Source organism: Arvicola amphibius, chromosome 1 (assembly GCF_903992535.2).
Source record: "Arvicola amphibius chromosome 1, mArvAmp1.2, whole genome shotgun sequence".
NCBI classification, from domain to species: domain Eukaryota; kingdom Metazoa; phylum Chordata; class Mammalia; order Rodentia; family Cricetidae; genus Arvicola; species Arvicola amphibius.
The window spans coordinates 122982323-123000186 of NC_052047.1; the positions used below are offsets into that span (position 1 = coordinate 122982323).

General features: G+C 49.8%; 1 protein-coding gene across 4 annotated transcripts in view; it reads left to right on the top strand.

Annotated features, from left to right (window-relative positions):
• The first annotated feature begins 1173 nt into the window (after window positions 1-1173).
• Window positions 1174-17864, top strand: part of Eef2k (eukaryotic elongation factor 2 kinase) — a 59992-nt gene continuing 43301 nt past the window's right edge. Inside the window, exons 1-3 of one of the 4 annotated variants that reach the window (XM_038337784.2) lie at window positions 1174-1437; window positions 8709-8777; window positions 15378-15693. In XM_038337784.2, the coding sequence (XP_038193712.1) occupies window positions 15454-15693 (240 nt within the window). In that variant the 5' untranslated portion in view covers window positions 1174-1437; window positions 8709-8777; window positions 15378-15453. Of the gene's footprint in view, window positions 1438-1726; window positions 1749-8708; window positions 8778-15377; window positions 15694-17864 lie in introns of those variants that run through there. The other 3 variants (XM_038337780.2, XM_038337799.2, XM_038337790.2) reach the window with 3 other exon arrangements.

Here is a 17864-nt window from a genome sequence, read left to right on the forward strand (position 1 = left end):
ATTGGTAGCCTGTGTTCTATGTACAAAGCGGAGCCCAATAAGAAGGTTGTGATGAGAATTCTAAGGGTTACTTCTGCCTGTGTGTCAGGTCCCTTTCGTTACCAGTAACACAATACCCCAGGCTGTCCTAGCTGGGTTTCTGTGGCTGTAATAAAACACCATGACCAAAAGCAACCTGGGGAGGAATGGGTTTATTTCAGCTTACAGCAAACAGTCCATCATGAAGGGAAGTCAGGGCAGGAACCTGGAGGCAGGAACTGAAACAGACACCACAGAGGAATGCTGCCCAGTGCTTTCTCTGCCAGGCTTGCTCAGCCTGCTTTCTTATAGCACCAGGACCACCTGCCCAGGGGTAACACTGCCCAAAAGGAACAGGGCCCTTCCAAATCAATCATTTAGTTAAGAAAATGATCTACGGGCCATCTGGTGCAGGTATTTTCTCAGTTGCAGGCTCCTCTTTTCAGAAGAAGCATGTTTGTGTTGAATAAACAAATCTAAACAGCACACACTAGGTGATTAACAAAGACAGAAGGTTTATCCAGATGGCAGCTCGGCACACAGAGGCAGGAAGTTTAGTGGGAGATAGAGGCCAGTGTGTCTCAAATAACAACAAAATAAGTGTATATGGGGTGGGTGGAGAGATGGCTTAGCAGTTAAGAGCACTGGCTGAGCTTCCAGAGGACCTAGATTTGATTCCCAGCATCTACACTACAGCTCACAGCTGTCTTGTAACTCCAGTTCCGGAGGATCAGATATTCTTGGCGCACAGAGACAAAACAACCGCTGTCCACGGTCGCAAGGATCCCGAGTTAGCCTACCACACATTTGGATTCATCATGGCATTTTTCAACAAAATTTTTGTTTCTCCTCCTCCTTCATTCCCCCCCCACCCCCCAGCCCCCAGCCTTGTGAAGTGTCTGAAGTTTCTTCAAAGCAGAAGTCAGAAAACCCAAAGATGATCTGATAAAAGTATTTTAGGTTATGCTTGGCACACTCTGCCACCGAGCCCCGTCCTAGGCCTGAAAGACAAAGAGACTCACACAGCTGGCTTTAGACCCAGACTCTCGGGAAGCCTTTAACTGGCGGGGGAGCCAAGAGACTAGCTGCAGCTAAAGGGAGGTGGTGGCCGCCCCGAGGCGGTCACGTGAGCCCAGGCGCGCGGCCCTCTGCGTCAGTCCCGCCCCTGTTCGGGTCCTCGCTCCGGCTCCAGCCCCACTTCCAGTTGCAGCCCCATCCCTAGCTCCAGCTCGCGCTCCGCTCCTGAGCTCGGACGTCTCCACGCGTCCCACTGCGGCTCCCGGAGCGTGGCTCTCTGTTGCCTGCGCTCGTGCCCGGGATCATCCAGAGCCCTGCACTCTGGAGCGCCCGGCCGCGAGCCTCTACTCGGGATCCTTGAGATCGTGGGCAGCGGCTGCTGCGCCGGTCCCCCTGCCGGAGGTAGGTGACGCTGTGGTGCGGGGCTGGATAGGGAGCCGGGCCTGCGCGCCCCGCTGTAGGGGCGCCCCGAAGGGCGATTGGGGAGCTTCTCTGGTTGCCAAGCTCCTTTGGGGCGCAGTGTTTGCGCCTGTAAAGTAAGGGCAGGCGACGGGCGCCGTTCTGGCTGCACCAGGCAGTGCATTCAGCCTCAACCCTGGTCTCCTCTAAGTCCCGGGGAGCCTACCTGCCCCCTGCAGCACCAAAGCGGCATTCACCTCACCCGTTTCCCTACTCCGGAGGTCTGTGTAGTCCTCAATTCCCGGAACGTCCAGGTTTGTGCAGTGTATGTCCTTGCTGGTTGGAGGAGTTGGGGTGTTGGCAGGCGTTGGAGACATGTGCGCCAAGGGCTGAACGTTAATATGCAGTTGGTGGCGCGGGGGCGGGGACCTCCCGGGTAAGCCCCACCAAGATTAGCTAGTGTTAGCCAGGGAAGTTGCGAGGAAACCTGCCCAGCTGCGCCGAGTGTGACCGATCGCGTGTGCTGCGGAGGAGAGAGATCTGACTTGGGGATGCTTTTCCCTGGGGACGTATTTCTGGTTCCTCCGTGATGGGGCACTCCCTGTCTCGGGGTCACAGAACTAAGAAAGCTGATTTTACAGAGGAGAAAACCGAGGTCCGGAGAGGTCTCTAGACCTCCAAAGGCTAGGTGGGGAATGTAGAGTGGGTAGACAAGGGCCGTGCGTGTAGGGGATTAAAAATGAAGTTTTGGGAAGACTTCCCGAGGAGGTGGCGTTTGAGCTGTGTGGAGAAAGGAGAGGGCCCAGGCTGTCTTCAAAGCTCGACCTTAAACACTGCTCTTCTTTCTCTGCAGGGCCAAGAGATCCTCAGAGAGGAAGACAAGCGGTAGTTGTTGGGGGGAGGCTCCCATTTATCCTGGGGGTCTTTGTCTGTTCCAAAGAATGGGGCCCCACTCAGTTCTTAGGAGGGTCTGAGCTCCCTAGCGGTGCCTTTTCTCAATGGCCCTGCCATGCTGTCCACACACGGGATATTTTTCAGCCTCTTATCTTGCCCTGGCCAGACAAGAACCAGAAGGTCTTGACTTGACCGGGCTGGCAGCTGTGTTAATTCCCACTTGGGAACTGCGTGGAGGAAATTGGGGGTGCACAGCAGGATCGAGGCTTAGGCTCCTTCTCTGCTCTAATTCCTGTTGTGAAGGAGAAAAACTTCAGGATCCGGGTAGAGAAACCAAGTAGTAACAGCTGGACAGACTGATAAAGAAGGAAGGCTTCAGGTGGAGATGAGGCGTCCTGTCGAGGCAGCTGCAGGAATCATTTGAACCCAGGAGGATCCCAGGTTACCATAGGGTCTACACCTGGGAGAATGACCGTCGGTTTGAGCCCTAAAGCTTGTTGGAGAGGGTCTGTGTGGGGGAGGGGAGCACCGGTGGCTCTGGTTGAGAGCACTTGCCCCTGGAATGAAGGTGGGGAGGAGCTGCTGGACCATGAGGACTAGGTCGCCTTCACCACACATCTGGTGACTCACCCATGCCTGTGGCACCATCTCCAGGGGATCCAGTGCTCTCTTCTGGCTTCCACAGTCACCTGCACACACGCACACACGCACATGCACACACCACATACATACACACATGAATTAAAGAGTATTTGATTAAACTCTTGCAGCCAGGACCTATAGGTCCAGACTACAAGGCTCCAGAGGAAAAGAAGGGTGAGTCACTAACACAGTACCATAGTGAAGCGCAGAGAAGCATTTCACAGGCTGGAGAGTCGGAGGTGAGTGTGGGCTGTGATTCTAACCGCTGGGCACATCATTGGCCCTCTGCAGGGCTCGCCTGCCTCTGATTGCTGGACCACACTGGAGTTTCATTTAGTAGGTCTGGAGTGAGGGTCCTGGTTTGCATTTCTTTCCCAGGGTGGCTGCTAGCCGCTGCTGGGTTTCCTGGTTGAGGAAATGGAGACGACATTAAAAGTCCCTGAATCTGGCCAGCATCGGTTTCAAGCCCAACTTCCCAGCTTTCTGGCTGGGTGATTATAGGCAAGTCGCTAAATCTCTCTGTCCCTCAGCTTTCTCGCCTGCTGCCTGGGAGTCGGAGGCAGCGCTAAGGAGGGGCTATATTCTTAGATCTGATAGAATAGTGTATCGCTTGGCCAGGAGACAATTTGGTGATGGATTGCATAAGGAGAAGAGCTTGGGACAGGTGCCTGATGGAATCAAGTGTGCCGTGCAATTGTGCAATTCCAGTGTGCTAGAATTCTGTGTGGGGAGGGAGCCAGTGTCCTCCCTGAAGCTCAGAGAAGGTATACAGCAGGCGCTCTGTAATGGCACGGAAGTGACATCAGCCTGCTCTTGCCAGGGTGTGGAAAGTGAGCAGCTGAGTGGGCCTGGATGGTGTGCAAAGTTTTTTAGGCTACCTTTCATTGGCCCGAATGCTATCACATGGTCTCACCAAGGTGCAGCAGATGCTGGGAAACACGTTTACTGGCTGGGCCGATTGAGGCTGTGCTAGGCAGCACCCAGCTTGTCCATGATGTCTTGAGCACTGGGTTAATTTCTCAGTTTCTTTGGAACAGGAAAAACAAAAACAAAAACAAAAATACAGGCCTAGGGAGGTAGCGCAGTTGGTAGAGTGCTTGCCAAACAGGCACAAAGCCCTTAGCCCTGATAAAACCAAGGATGGTGGTGCATGCCCAGTAATCCCAGAATCCAGGAGACAGAGGCAGAAGAATCAGAAGTTCGAAGTCATTCTCCTTCATAGGGGACTGTAGGCCAGCCTCATGACTAAGGACCTCGTCTCAAAAGAAAAACAAACCACAGACAGAGCCATAATCAGAAGCTCAAGATAGGCTGTGCTGTGTATGCCCTGGCCAGGGCTTGGCAGCGGAGTTCTGCTTTTAGGAGTGGACCTTGTCCTGAAGGAGAGACTTAATGGCAGCTTTGATGGCTTGTGCCTGGACCCCCTACCCCTGTGGCACCTTTACTGTGTAGTGCCTGCCTTGACGCGGACACTTTTCTGCTTTGTTCTATTTCTGAGTGGGGGAGGCGGGTAGGATCAGGAACCAGAAAGTGAAGCATCAAATAAGGGGGTCTCGTTAATATCCAGAGCCTTGGCATGCACTAAGGACTCGCAGACGAACTGTTAACTATTAAGAGCAAGAGTGCTTTATGTCAGAGTAAAAGGACCAGGACGTCCACACTGGCTTCCTCCATCGGATTGCCTGTCTCCCATTTTCCAGGCCCAGATCAGTCAGCTTCCACATGAGTTTGCCTTCGCCCTGACCTCACACCGCCACAGGTTCTGCTGCTTGGAGTGCCTTGCCCACGGGGCCCAAAGCTGTCTGTCCCCTTCAGGATCAGGCTCACTGCTCTCACCTCCCCCAGAGGGCCTCCTTGCCTGAAAATCAGCAGACAGCAAACAGTAGGGGTGACCAGCTCCCCTGCCCCCATGCCTAGCATAGGATTGGTGCTGGGAAATACCAGCTGCTGTTCCATCCTGACCACCCCACTCTCCTCTACACCCCCACCCTGCACTTCTTCTTCCCAGGTCCTGTGTAACAAGTCCCATTACACCCAGGGGACAACAATAACAACCCCTCTAAAAATGTCCATATCCTCATCCTGGGAATCCGAGTATGTGTGGCCTTTTACAGCAGCAGGGCCTTCTGAGAGATGAGTAATGGGAACATTGTCCTGAGTCATTACTATACCACAGGGTCCTTATAAAGAAGAGGTAGAAGTCAGGCATGGTCACACACAACCTTTAGTCTCAGCACTTTGGAGGTAGAGGCAGGTGGACCCCTGAGTTTGAGGCCAGTCTGGTCTATAGAGCAAGTTCCAGGAAAGCCAGGACTACACAGAGAGACCCTGTCTCAAAAACAGCAGCAACAAAAAAAAGAGATAGATAGATAGATAGATAGATAGATAGATAGATAGATAGATAGATAGATAGAGAAAGAAAGAGAGAGAGAGAAAGAAAAGAGGCATGATCAAGAAAGCAGGAATATTTAGGGCTAGGTGTTAGCTCAGGGTTAGAAACTCCATTCTCACCACTGGGAAGGAAGGAGGGAGGAAGAAGGATGAGGAGGAGAACTGAGGGGAGGGAAGAAGTCTGGGAAGACAAGAAAGAAAGGAAGCAGGCATAGACCCTTGATGACGCCAGGCTGTTGGCTGTGGAGCCCTTAGAACCCTGCCCCCCAGCTGTGAGATAGGAGCTTGGGTCATTTGCATCAGCAGCTATCAGTTGCCACATGACTGGGACAGGCTCCAGGCTAGGGCTGTTCCACTCCATCCTGGCTCATGGCAACATCTGGAGTTTCAGTTGTTCTGATTCAAATGCAGTTGGCATTTAGTAGGTAGAGACCACTGATGCTGCTAAATGTTTGACTTCCCATGTGACATGTTGCCCCTGTGAGTAAGAATTGTATTAGCTCATTGTCAGTAGCACAGAGGCAGAGAAACCGTACTTCCTGGGGAAGAGAGCAGAGCGTGCTGTGTAAGCGTGAGGAATGAGTTCAGGTCCCAGCACCTACACTGGGATGTAGCCAGGCGTGACAGGAGTATTCCTGGGACTTGCTGGCTGCTGGCCTTGCTCTAGTCTCATTGAGAGACCCCATCTCAAAGGAATAAAGTGCTGTATGATAGAGCAGAAGACTCAATGACCTCTGCCACGCGTGTCTGTGTGTGTGGGCTCTCTCTCTCTCCCCCCCCCCTCCCCCTCCCTCTCCCTCTCCCTTCCTCCCTCCCCCCCCCCCCCCTCTCTCTCTCTCTCTCTCTCTCTCGTCTCTGTCTCCATACGTTACACAGGGTCACAGGCATCAGCTTCCTGGCTGGTAGGCACAGCAGCCTGTTTGGAAAGCCAAGGGCTAAGTCAACGTTCATTCTGCTGAAATACAAGCGCCGCAGCCTGGACCCTGCTCACTCAGATTTGTCTTTGTGCAAGAGTTCTTTGTTTCAAAATCAGCAAATGTCATTTTAGTGTACAAAGCAGAAAAAGATTGTCCTTATAGCTTCAATGAACAACATGCACAAGGGGGCTTTGGGTTTGGGTTTTAATGTTTAATCATCTTCTTTGCACTGGCTTGGTGTCCCCAGGACTTGGTATACTCCTGGCTGGTCACACCAGGGCTACAGTGTGCCCCGCTTCTCAGGACGTGCTCTGTGTTTACACGGCCTTCTCTGTCGCCAGGCTGTGTGAATGTTCACACAACAGGAATGGTGTCTCACTCTTCCAACTACCGCCCAGAGAGAGTGCCAAGCCTGGCATAAACCATCCGTGCAGGTCGCAGCAATGAACTACAAAAAAAGCCAGCCACCGCAGGCTGGCATATGGGACACTGAGGTGTTACCACCTGGGGAGTCAGTGGCCCAGTGGCATGGGTGCAACCCCAAGAAGGAAAACCAAGTCATGAAAATTTCAAAAAAGACTATAAAGTGGCCTGGCGAGACCTTTGAGACAAACAGATCTAAGTTCAAGTCCTAACTTTGCCATGGCTAGCTGAACAAACAACCGTTGGGCTAGTTACTAAATTCTTCTGATCCTTAGTTTCTCTGTGAAATTTATTCACTTCTTAGAGGGAAGCAGAGCAGGGTGGGGAAAGGGTGACAGTGACTCCTGTCGTCGTCACACACATGCAGGCATGCCGAGTGGAGCACCTGGCATGCAGCCAGCCCTTCAAATGTCTGATTTGTCTTGTTTCTAGAAAAATCCTCTCAGGTGGAGGGCTGGAGTCCAGGTCTTTGCATCTTACCCACCTGCAACAGCAACGTCCCATTATCCCTCTGTCTCTTGGTGGCAGGAACTCACGCTAGACTCTGAGGAAGGCACTGCCAATTCTGCTGGGCAGAAAGTTCCTGCCTGGCACCTGATGGATCAGGCAGAGCCACCAGTGGGGGTGGAGTGGGGCTAAGCCTTGTTGATCATACCAAGAAACCCACACTGAAAGATCTTAGGACGTAGAAGTCGGGTGTGAGGGTACAGCCCTGAGCCCGGCACTGAGGACCCGGTGAGGCAGGGCGATGCAGAGTTCGGGAAGTAGATTTAGTAGGAAATAACAAGGACAGGAAAGTATGTGATTTGACTTAGGTGGTACCCAGCAAGAGCTCCCCCCCCCCCATAGTTGGAAACATTGTAGCAGCATCTGATTTGGGAAGCTTCGCTCTAGGTGCTCTACAGGCAGTTGCAAAGGTTGTTCACGAGAGTTGAGAAATACAGGATGACCTGTGTGGCGTTACAAGTGGTCCTGATAGGAAAGGGGGTGTTATTTTTTAACCATGTGCTTTAGGAATAGTCTTCCCTTTTTCCTAGTGCCGAGATGGAACCCAGGCCTTGCATGTACTAACTAGGCGAGGGTTCTGTCTCTGAGCTACAACCCCAGCACTCAAAATAGTTATTTTTTCTTCTTCCCCCTCTCCCCTTTGCCATTGGTCTCAAGCCCACAATATACACAGCAGGTGAATGCTATATCCCCAGCTCTGCCTTGTATGTTTAGGGATTCTTATTGTTGTTTATTAGTACTTTGTTCATACATGCGTGTATGTATGTATGTGTGCCATGTGAGACCTAGTGCCCTTGGACGTCAGAAGAGGGTATCAGATCCCCTGGAACTGGAGTTATAGACAGTTAATGAGTCACATGACCTTTTCAATCACTGTGATTGAGCCATAATGATGCCAACCAATGATGATCAATCATAGAACCCAGAAGCAAGCGCAGGTGTGCTGGAACAGCTGGGGTCCCAGCTCCTCTAACCACGTGTTCCAGGGCAGAAGCAAGTACATTTTGAGAGCAAGGTGTTTATAGTTGTCTGCGTGCCCTAGGCTGTGGGCAAAGGTTTCTGCGCATATCCTACTGGGGCACTAGTCAGAGCAGGGCAGTATAGCAGTGGCTCTGGGGTGCTGCAACCTTTGCTGCCCCAGAACGGCAACCCCGAGCACTGAGGATGAACCCCAAGGAGATCCAGCCGCCACTGTGGTTTGCCCCTTGACCTGTAGGCCTTGCTTTGGGCATTCCAAGCATAGTCTCTTACGTCCACAGCTGCCTCAGGATTCCAGCATAGCAAGACACAGAGAGAGGGAGGGGTCCTGGCTTCCAGAGAACAACTGTTTCCTGTAGACCCCTGAGGAAGACTGGTTTTGCTGCTTCCCAGACATCTAGGTCCCCAGCTGGCTGGGACCTAAGGCTCAACCTCACAATTTACACAGGTGAAGATGATTGTCGTCCCCGCGTCTCGGCCTGTACTTGTGTGCTGACCCACGGTTACGATTCTGCATTCCAGGTTGATGGAGGTAAGAGAGGCAGGTACGGAATCTGAGCCAGCTGCTTCTCTGCAGACACTTCTCCCCAGGTGTGTCAGGCTGGGAGGGGGAAGTTGTGAGTACCTAAGTGAGCAGCTTCTAGAAAATTCTCATGTCTTGTGAACTAGGGTCTCTCTCCTTCCTTGGATTTGGGAGCCCACAATAGATTGAGTTTGCTATGGGACTGGGGGCCAGAACTGGAGTTGGAAACTGAGGTAAGGCCTGCTGGAGTTTAATATCTGGAGAAATCTGACTTGCCCCAGGTGTCCAGAGGAGATGAAGCCGCCAAGTTCCAACTCTGCATTGTGGCTAGTTTTTCTCATGTGTCCCCAGCCAGGCATCTAGGCATATGGAAGTATGGCTGGAACCAATTCAATTAGCAGCTTGTAGTAAGGGAAAAAGGAACAGTGCAATAATTTATGATCTTACAGGTTTTGATATCAAAGTATGGTGTGCACGAGCCCATGACTAGGATGCTGTCCCACGATATGAGACCTGTATGTTGTGCGTCTGCCAACCCTGGGGTGTGGCTTGTACCTCATGGCCTAACATAGCTGCCTAAACTCAAGCAACCACACCTGCATTCTAGCCAGAAGAACACATTCTCTCTCTGCCTTTAAACATCTTTCCTTAAGGGGCCAAGGAGAAGGCCCATAATGTAGAGGCACCTGCAGCCGAGCCTAATGACCTGTGTTCGGACCCTGGAACCCAGATGGTAAAGGAGACTCCTGCTAGTCTCTGACTTCCCCATGAACTTTGTAGCGCGCCCCCAACCCCAGCTAAGCAAATCAAATAAGTGTTAAAAACAACAACCAACCCTTCCCTAAAGTTTATATACAGCCTTCTGCTTCTGAGTCAGTAAGCTCAACCTGAGTGTATGGTGTTGTGAAAACATTTCCACAGAACTGAAACTTCCCCTCTGGAGGGAGAAGCTCAGAAAGACTAATCAGGCTCCTCCTGTAGACATAGACAGTGAGAAGTTGCTGGGGAACAGATACTCTGCAGCCAGGAGAGCGGCCCACAAGGTAGGCAGGGAGCTTCGGATTGCAGCTTTCTGAGTTCTCACCGTGCTGGGGCAGGCTGTAGACGATGAGCTGCCTCTGAGTCACCCCTGCTCCTGGTAGTGAGTAACTCCTTTGGTTCGCTTGGAGGGACATTTCTTTTGTCTGTCATCACCGCCCTATTAGGAGAGAAAGGACAGGAGAAGTCTCACAGCTCATGGTCTTGCCTGGCTGTAACGTAGTCTGGAAAATGCAGCCCTTATCTGAGAGACTATGTGCTTAGCTCCCTAGGAGCAAACAGCTTTGACAGTTGACAGGTGCTGTCTCAGCTTCCTTAAGAGCAGATTCGTAACACATTGAAACTCACAACACCGGGTTCTCTTGGTTCTGGATGCGTACCAAGTGCCTGCTGGGTACAAGGCATAGTGCCAGGCAGTCACAGCTGCTGTCAGCAGCGGTTCCTGGTTCCCCTGGGTCAGGAGGGTGTTTATCTGTGGTTCTATCTCAAGGCTTCTATGAGCTAGCTGTGGAAGCAGACAGACCACTTCCCCTCACAGCGGCTGCCACTGTCAAGTAGTGGGGGAGGGATGGGCAGGTAGGGGCTAGGAGCTGAGTGTGACCACAGAGCCCTGATCTGCGCCAGAGGCCACGTTCTGCATCTCAGCTCCGAGCCACACTTCTTGGTTTCACAGCAGACGCTGTGGGTGTGGCGCCATCCTAGCTCCCAGGGCCATTGACCTGGTTGAGTCTGTTGGCTTTATGGGCACCACACTGTCCAGTCTGTAAGGCTGACTGGGACACAGCAGGCTCTGGTTTTAGGAACTTCAAGCCCCCAAAGAGGATCAGGTGGCTCTGGCATCTGTCCCAGGCTGGTGACTCTCCTGCTCTGAGGGTAAGAAACAAACTTGGCAGCTGACATGACGTTTCAAACTGGGAGCAGAGACATCAGTGTGTGGCCAGCACGCTAAGGAAGCGAATAAAAAGCAGATAAATAGAAGATCACTGAATGCATTTTATCAAGGAAGGCTAAGTACAGGGTTTTGAGATTTTAATTTCCATTTTAGGAGTTTGTACTGAGTTAGAATGTAATTGTATGTCCTGTTTCAGTAGCGGCCAAGAAAGTGCCAAGCTTTGGAAGACAGAGGTGGCTAAGACAAAACTAAACACTACGACCGGGCGGTGGTGGCGCACGCCTTTAATCCCAGCACTCGGGAGGCAGAGGCAGGCGGATCTCTGAGTTCGAGGCCAGCCTGGTCTACAAGAGCTAGTTCCAGGACAGGCTCTAGAAACTACAGGGAAACCCTGTCTCGAAAAACCAAAAAAAAAAAAAAAAACTAAACACTACGCCGGGCGTAGGGACACTAGGAACATTTGTGTAAAGGTTATAAACATTTGCTTAATTGTGCGTGTACATAATGTGTATGCGGAGACACACATGCCATGCATGGTGTGCTTGTGGCGGTCAGAGGACTCTGAGGAATCAGTTCTCTTTCCGTCATATGGGTTCTGATGAATTCTCATTGCCAGGCTTGTGCAGCAAGCACCTTTACCCACTAAGCCTCTGACAACCCCTCTCCCCCTCTGTGCATGTGACAGGGTCTTCCTGTGTAGCCCAGGCGGGCCTCTTCTGGAACTCATCATGTAGTCCAGGCTGGGCTCGAACTTGCAATCCTCTCACCTCAGCCTTCAGAATGCTGGGATTACAGACGTGAGCCACACGCCCAGCTTGTTTGCAAGTGGCTGTAAGGACGTGTTTTCATTCCTTTTAAGTTGCATCCTGGGAGCAGAGTTGCTGAACCATGAGGAATTGTCCAACTTTTCCATAGCAGGTGCATCATTTTGCAGGTTCACTAACAACTGTGGGTTCCAGTTCCTGGATGTCCTTGCTGACTTTAATATGGCCCAGCTTTAAAATTATATCCTAGTGGGGTGCGACTTTCACTTGCATTTCCCTAATGACACCTTTTCATGTGTACACCAGCTATTTGTGTGTGCGTTTAAAATTCTTTTTGCTTTCTCTCTCTCTCTCTCTCTCTCTCTCTCTCTCTCTCTCTCTCTCTCTCTCTGCATATGTGCAGGTGTATATACATATATGTGCATGTATATACATATGACTGTGGAGGCCAGATGAGGGTGTCAGATCACTGAATCTGGAGTTACAGACAATTGTGAGCCACCCAAGATGGGTACCAGCTGGAAACTGAACTTAAGTCCTCCAAGAGAGATTGTTGCTTTTTTTTTTTTTTTTTGACAGTATCTCACTCTGTAGCCCAGCTAGTCTTAAGCCTATGATCTCATTGCCTCAGTTTCTAGAGAGATTTCCAGAGGCATGCCCTGGCTCACCCAGCTCCAGACAAATGACTATTCAAATCCTTTGGCTGTTTTTATTGTGTTTATTGATTGTAAGAGGTCTTTGTTGAGTCCCTTATCAAATTTATGATTTGAAAACCTTTTTTTCTCATTTTGTAGGTTGTCTATTTATTTTTTTTAAATATTTATTTGTTATGTATACAATATTCTGTGTGTGTGCCTGAAGGCCAAAAGAGGGCACCAGAACTCATTGCAGATGGTTGTGAGCCACCATGTGGTTGCTGGGAATTGAACTCAGGACCTTTGGAAGAGCAGGCAATACTCTTAACCATTGAGCCATCTCTCCAGCCCCTGTCTCTTTATTTTTGTTGTTTATTTGTCTCTGCCATAAGCACCCAACATAGGCCAGAGAAGAGCTTCGACGGCTATTCCATGCATGCCTTTGCCTTACTCTCTATCTCTTAGATTTATTTATTTATTTATTTATTTAATTCATTTATTTTTGAGGCAGGGTTTTTCAGGCCTGTCCTGGAACTCACTCTTGTAGACCAGGCTGGCCTTGAACTCACAGAGATCCGCTTGCCTCTGCCTCCCGAATGTTGAAATTAAAGGTGTGCGCCACCACCGCTGGCTACTTTTTATGAGTATTTTGCCTGCCTGTGAGTATGCATGCCCCATGTGTGTCTGGCCAGAAGAGAGTGTCAGGTCCCCTGGAATTGGACTCATGAATGCTTGTGAGCTACCATATGGGTGCTGAGAGCTGAACCCCGGTGCTCTGCGGGAGCAAAAAATACTCTTAACCACTGAGCCGTCTCTCCAACTCCCCTCTTACGTGACAGTGTCCTTCATCACACACAAGCTTTTTATTTTAATTATTTATTCTTTTGTTACTGGTACTTTGGCCGCCATGTTGAGGAAATCCCATTGATTATGGTCTGTACCATATAGGTGTCTATTACCTATAGTCTAGGCACCTGAGAGGTGGTGAGAGCAGGGATATTGTGAGTTAAAGGCCAGCTCGGGTACACAGAAAGTCAAAGGACAACCTGCACTATATAAAATAAAACTTATGTCAAAGAAAACCGAGAGGCGGGGAGGAGACAGAAATTTTTAATTAATAATAATAATAATAATAATAATAATAAAGAAAACTGAAACACCCGAGGGCTAGGCTGGAGTGCATGCCTAGCATGTGCAAGTCCCTGGGCTCCGTCCCCAGTACCACCCCTACTGCCTGCACCCAAGTCTCTGCTTATTATGAAGATTATGGCGAAGTCCTGTATTTCCTGAGTTTGGCTCTTATGCCTTAGTCTGTTTCCATGGAACATTTGCATGCAGTGTGAGGAAGGGATTCAGGATCTCTCCAGCCCCATGTGTTGAAGATTATTCTTGATGAATTCAGCCATTATCTGGCTGGAAGTCAGCCCTGCGAGTGTGAGACTTCCTTCTTACAGTCTTGCCACAGCGTCCCCTGGCCATGTTGGTGTGTCCCTGGGTGCTGGACCCCCACTTCTAGACATCACATAGTACCTTATTTCATAGAAAGAAATACTGTCATTTATATAAGAGGCCTTCGCTGATGGACATTTGGGGACACTAGCAATTTCTAGCTGTTGTTGAGTTATTGGCGTTCCAGGGGACAATTGCAGGGATGTTGGTTTACTGAGGGGAAACACATCAAATGTCTGTGCCAGGCACTTCTAGACCAATCAGTGGGCGTGTGGCTAACAGAAGGAAGAGGGCCTTCAAGACGGCTCAGCAGGTAAAGTCATCCGCTGCAAAGCCTGATGGGAGTCCGTCAGCCTCTGCAAGTAGTTCTCTGGCCTCTGCGCCTGCACTGTGACTGGCACATATCTGTACATGTACACATATGCACACACAGAGGTGGAACCCATACCCTTCACTGCTTGGGTGACCGAGAACCTGAGACTAGGTAGCCCAGGGACCTAGAGCAAAGCCAAATACTACTGTTCTTTAAAAAAAAAAAAATTCCTAGTGACGTTCTGCTATAGCTTCCTCCTGCAGCAGATGGGAACAAATACAGAGACCCACAGACAGACATGCAGAGAGTGAGAGACCTTGGGACACTCAGCCCTAAATGGGATGCTTCCATTGTATCCCTCCCCTCAGGGCTTGGGGAACCCCACCAGTAGCAGTAAGAGCCAGAGAGGATAGAGGACACCAAGAAAACAAGGCTCTCTGGATCAGTGTGAGCTCACAGAGCAAGGCAGCGTGCCCAGAGCCTGCAAGGGTCTGCACCAGGTCCTCTGCATATAGATTATGGCTTCCAGATTAGTGTTTTTATGGGATTGCTGGGTGTGTGAGTGAGTGTCTCTTTTTTTTTTTTTTTTGGTTTTTTGAGGCAGGGTTAGTAGCTTTGGAGCCTGTCCTGGAACTAGCTCTTGTAGACCAGGCTGGTCTCAAACTCACAGAGATCCGCCTGCCTCTGCCTCCCGAGTGCTGGGATTAAAGGCGTGCGCCACCACCGCCCGGCCTCTTGTCCAACTTTTATGTAATAGTTTGGTTATATTGTATCTTATTTTGTTATATTTTATTATTATCCCTTAGAAACCTTTTCTTTCCTAATGAGAGATAGAAAGAAAGTGAATCCAGGAAGGAAGGGAGGTGGGAAGGAACTGGGCGAGTAGAGGGAGGGGAAGCCTGTAATCAGGATATATTATGTAAAAAAAAAATTATTTTCAATAAAAGAAAAAAATAAGTGTAAGAAAAGAAAGTACACAGAACAGTTTAAACTCAGGACGATCACTGAGAAGACAACAGAGAATCTGGAGTTTTCTCTAAAGTGTCATCCTTTGGGCTACAGTCCCCATAACAAGAAATGAGACCGAAGGCTGTTCCAGGCTCAGGGAAAGAGTCCAAAGGCCTTGGGGTGGGGACACCCTCCATGTGCTCACTGAGTGGAAAGAAACCAGTGTCCCCGGAAGAGCGGCTAAGGCCCGAGGATGATGGGCGGGGTTCCAGGGGCCCAGCTGGTGTAGCTTAGAAAGATTTGAGTTCTAGTCCTTCTGTGAGGGGAGTTGCTGGAGGGGAGGGTGGTAAGAGTAGGAGAGATTCGATACGGTTTATGTCCTTAAAGGAAGATAGCTGTGCCTGTTTGAGAGGCACTCTGGTTCCCAAGCGTTCAGAGTTCTCTGAAGTGAAAGGACTAACTGGGCCAGCAGGCGTGGACATTTGAAATGTTCCCAACTTATTGCCAGTTTGTTGCTAACAGCCTCTCCACATGATTGCTCTGGATTTCAACTCTGCCCGTGTGGCCATCTTCAGCATCATGCAGATACCCAAACCACCCTCACGCCCTCCGCTCTGCTTCCCCCGCAGGACTGTCCTTGCTGCATCTGCGCAGTAACTCTGGCTACACAGCAGACCCCTCGAGTAACAGGGGCTCCCCTGAAACATGGCAGACGAAGACCTCATCTTCCGCCTGGAAGGCGTTGACCGTGGCAGGTCCTCCCGAGCTGGCCACAATGGAGAGTCTGACACAGACAGTGACGATGATGAGGACTACTTCATCTGCCCTATCACTGATGACCGCATGTCCAACCAGAATGTCAGCTCCAAGGCCCAGAACTACAGCAACCGAGTGAAACCAGAGTGTAGCTCCATAGGGTCTCCGGCCAGTTCCTTCCACTTCAAGGTGAGTGGCCACCTGTTCTGCGCCTGTGTCCAGCTCACCTATTATGAGGGATGGGGAGCTGGGGGGTCTCTAACTGATGTTATAATCGTCTTCAAACCCTGGCAGTGCATCTCATTCCGTGGACATTATACCTGTGTGCATGAATCTGGTGAGCTTATTAATAGCTTAGGGACAGCATCTCAGCATTCAAGAAAGGATGGAGCAGGGTACAGTGAAAAACATGGAAGAGCGTATAGGAAGTATAAGGATCTTATAGCTCATGGTTTGCTGTTGTTGCTGAGACAGGGTCTCTCTAAGTAGTCAAGCTGATAATGAACTCATCATGATCCTCCTGCCTCAGCCTTAGGAGTGCTGGGATTACAGGTCTGTGCCTGACTCAAAATTATTTCTCTCTCTCTCTCTCTCTCTCTCTCTCTCTCTCTCTCTCTCTCTCTCTCTCTCTCTCTCTCTCCTTCCTCTCTTCTTCCTCTCTTCTTCCTCTCTTCTTCCTCTCTTCATTATTTATTGAGACAGAGTCTCATGAAAGTCAGCCTCATTATGCTGCCAAGGATGACTCTGAACTCTTTTTGTTGTTGTTGTTTTTATTTTTGAGGCGGGGTTTCTTTCCTCTGTGAAACAGTCCTGACTGTCTTGGAACTCACTCTGTAGATCAGGCTGGCTGTGAACTCACGGAGATCCTGCAGGCCTCTCCCTCCCAAGTGCTGGGATTAACGGTGTGTGCCACCACTGCCTCATGACTCTGAACTCTTTATCCTCCCACTTCCATCTCCCAAATGCTGAGATCATAGAGCCACCAGGCTTGGCTAAGCTCTTTCTTAGAGCATATGTACAGGAATCCATCCTTTTCCGTGAGCAGTGTGTTCTAAGACTGCCTGGGATGTGTGACACATGACTAGTGTCTAATCCTCTGTGTGTTATTTCTCCCGTACACACATGCCTATGATAAAGGTTTAACTCATAAATTAGACACATTAAGAGATTAACAGTCACTAATACTGTAATAATATAGTATAATAAAAGCTGTGTGCTGGGAGGTGTGGCTCAGTGGTAAGTTCTTGCTGCCCATACACAAGGCCCTGGGCACCCTCTCCAGCACTGCAAAGAACCAAACCGGAACAAACAAACTGTAAAGTTGTGGACGTGGGGTTCCTCTCCTTCTCAAGATAACATACTGTGTACATGTAGATACGTCCGTGCTCTCTCTCATTGGCCATAAGTAACTGAAACCACAGAATGGGAAGCTACAGATAAGGGGACCACTGGCCCCACCCTTCACAAATGCAACAATACAATGGCTTGGTTTTGGTGTGGGCTTCCGGTAAAGCACTCGTTATTTTTTTCAAGTCTGGAGATACAGCTCAGTTGACAGAGTGCTTGCTGGCACACATCAGGCCCTGGGGGCCGTCCCTGGCATCAGTAAACATCCCAGCACTTGCAAGGTGGTAAAAACATCCCAGCACTTGCAAGGTGGTGGCAGGATGGTCAGAAGTTCAAGGCCACCAGCCTGGGATGTGAGACCCTGTCTTTAAAAACGACAAGCAGGCTGGAAAGTAGCTCGCCCAGTGAGAATGCATACTGCTCTTGGCAAACAACTCAGGTTTGAGTCCTGACACCCTCTTCAGCTGGCTCATTACCGTTACTGCCTGTAACTCCAGCTCTAAGGGATCTGATGCTGTCTTCTGACTTCCCTGGGCACCCTTATACATACATGGCATACACACACGTGCACACACACACACACACACACACACACATGTATATATATGAAAATTTTGAAAATAAATCTTTAAAGATACATATTTTTTAAGACAGAACAGAAAAACTTATATGAGCCTCATGCTTTTATTGACGTATTATTTAACAGGTATGAACTTAGATACTGAATTATGTGTTTTAATTCAGTTGGTACTTATATATGGCCTATTAGCATTTCTGATAATAGGTTAACCACCGAGGGCAGCGAGGCAAGCGTTGTGTGCCATTTTCTTTGTGGCTTCACCTGTGAGGGGCAGGCTGAGTTCTTGTTAAGCACTGTTTTTGAAACAGTACCCGAGATTGTGTGCACACTGGAGGTGTTTAGTGCGTACCACTCGGCTTTGGGATGTGACAGCCACGTCCCAGCATATGGCCTTAGCCATTTACTACTGATGGAAAAATAAAGGCTTTTGTAA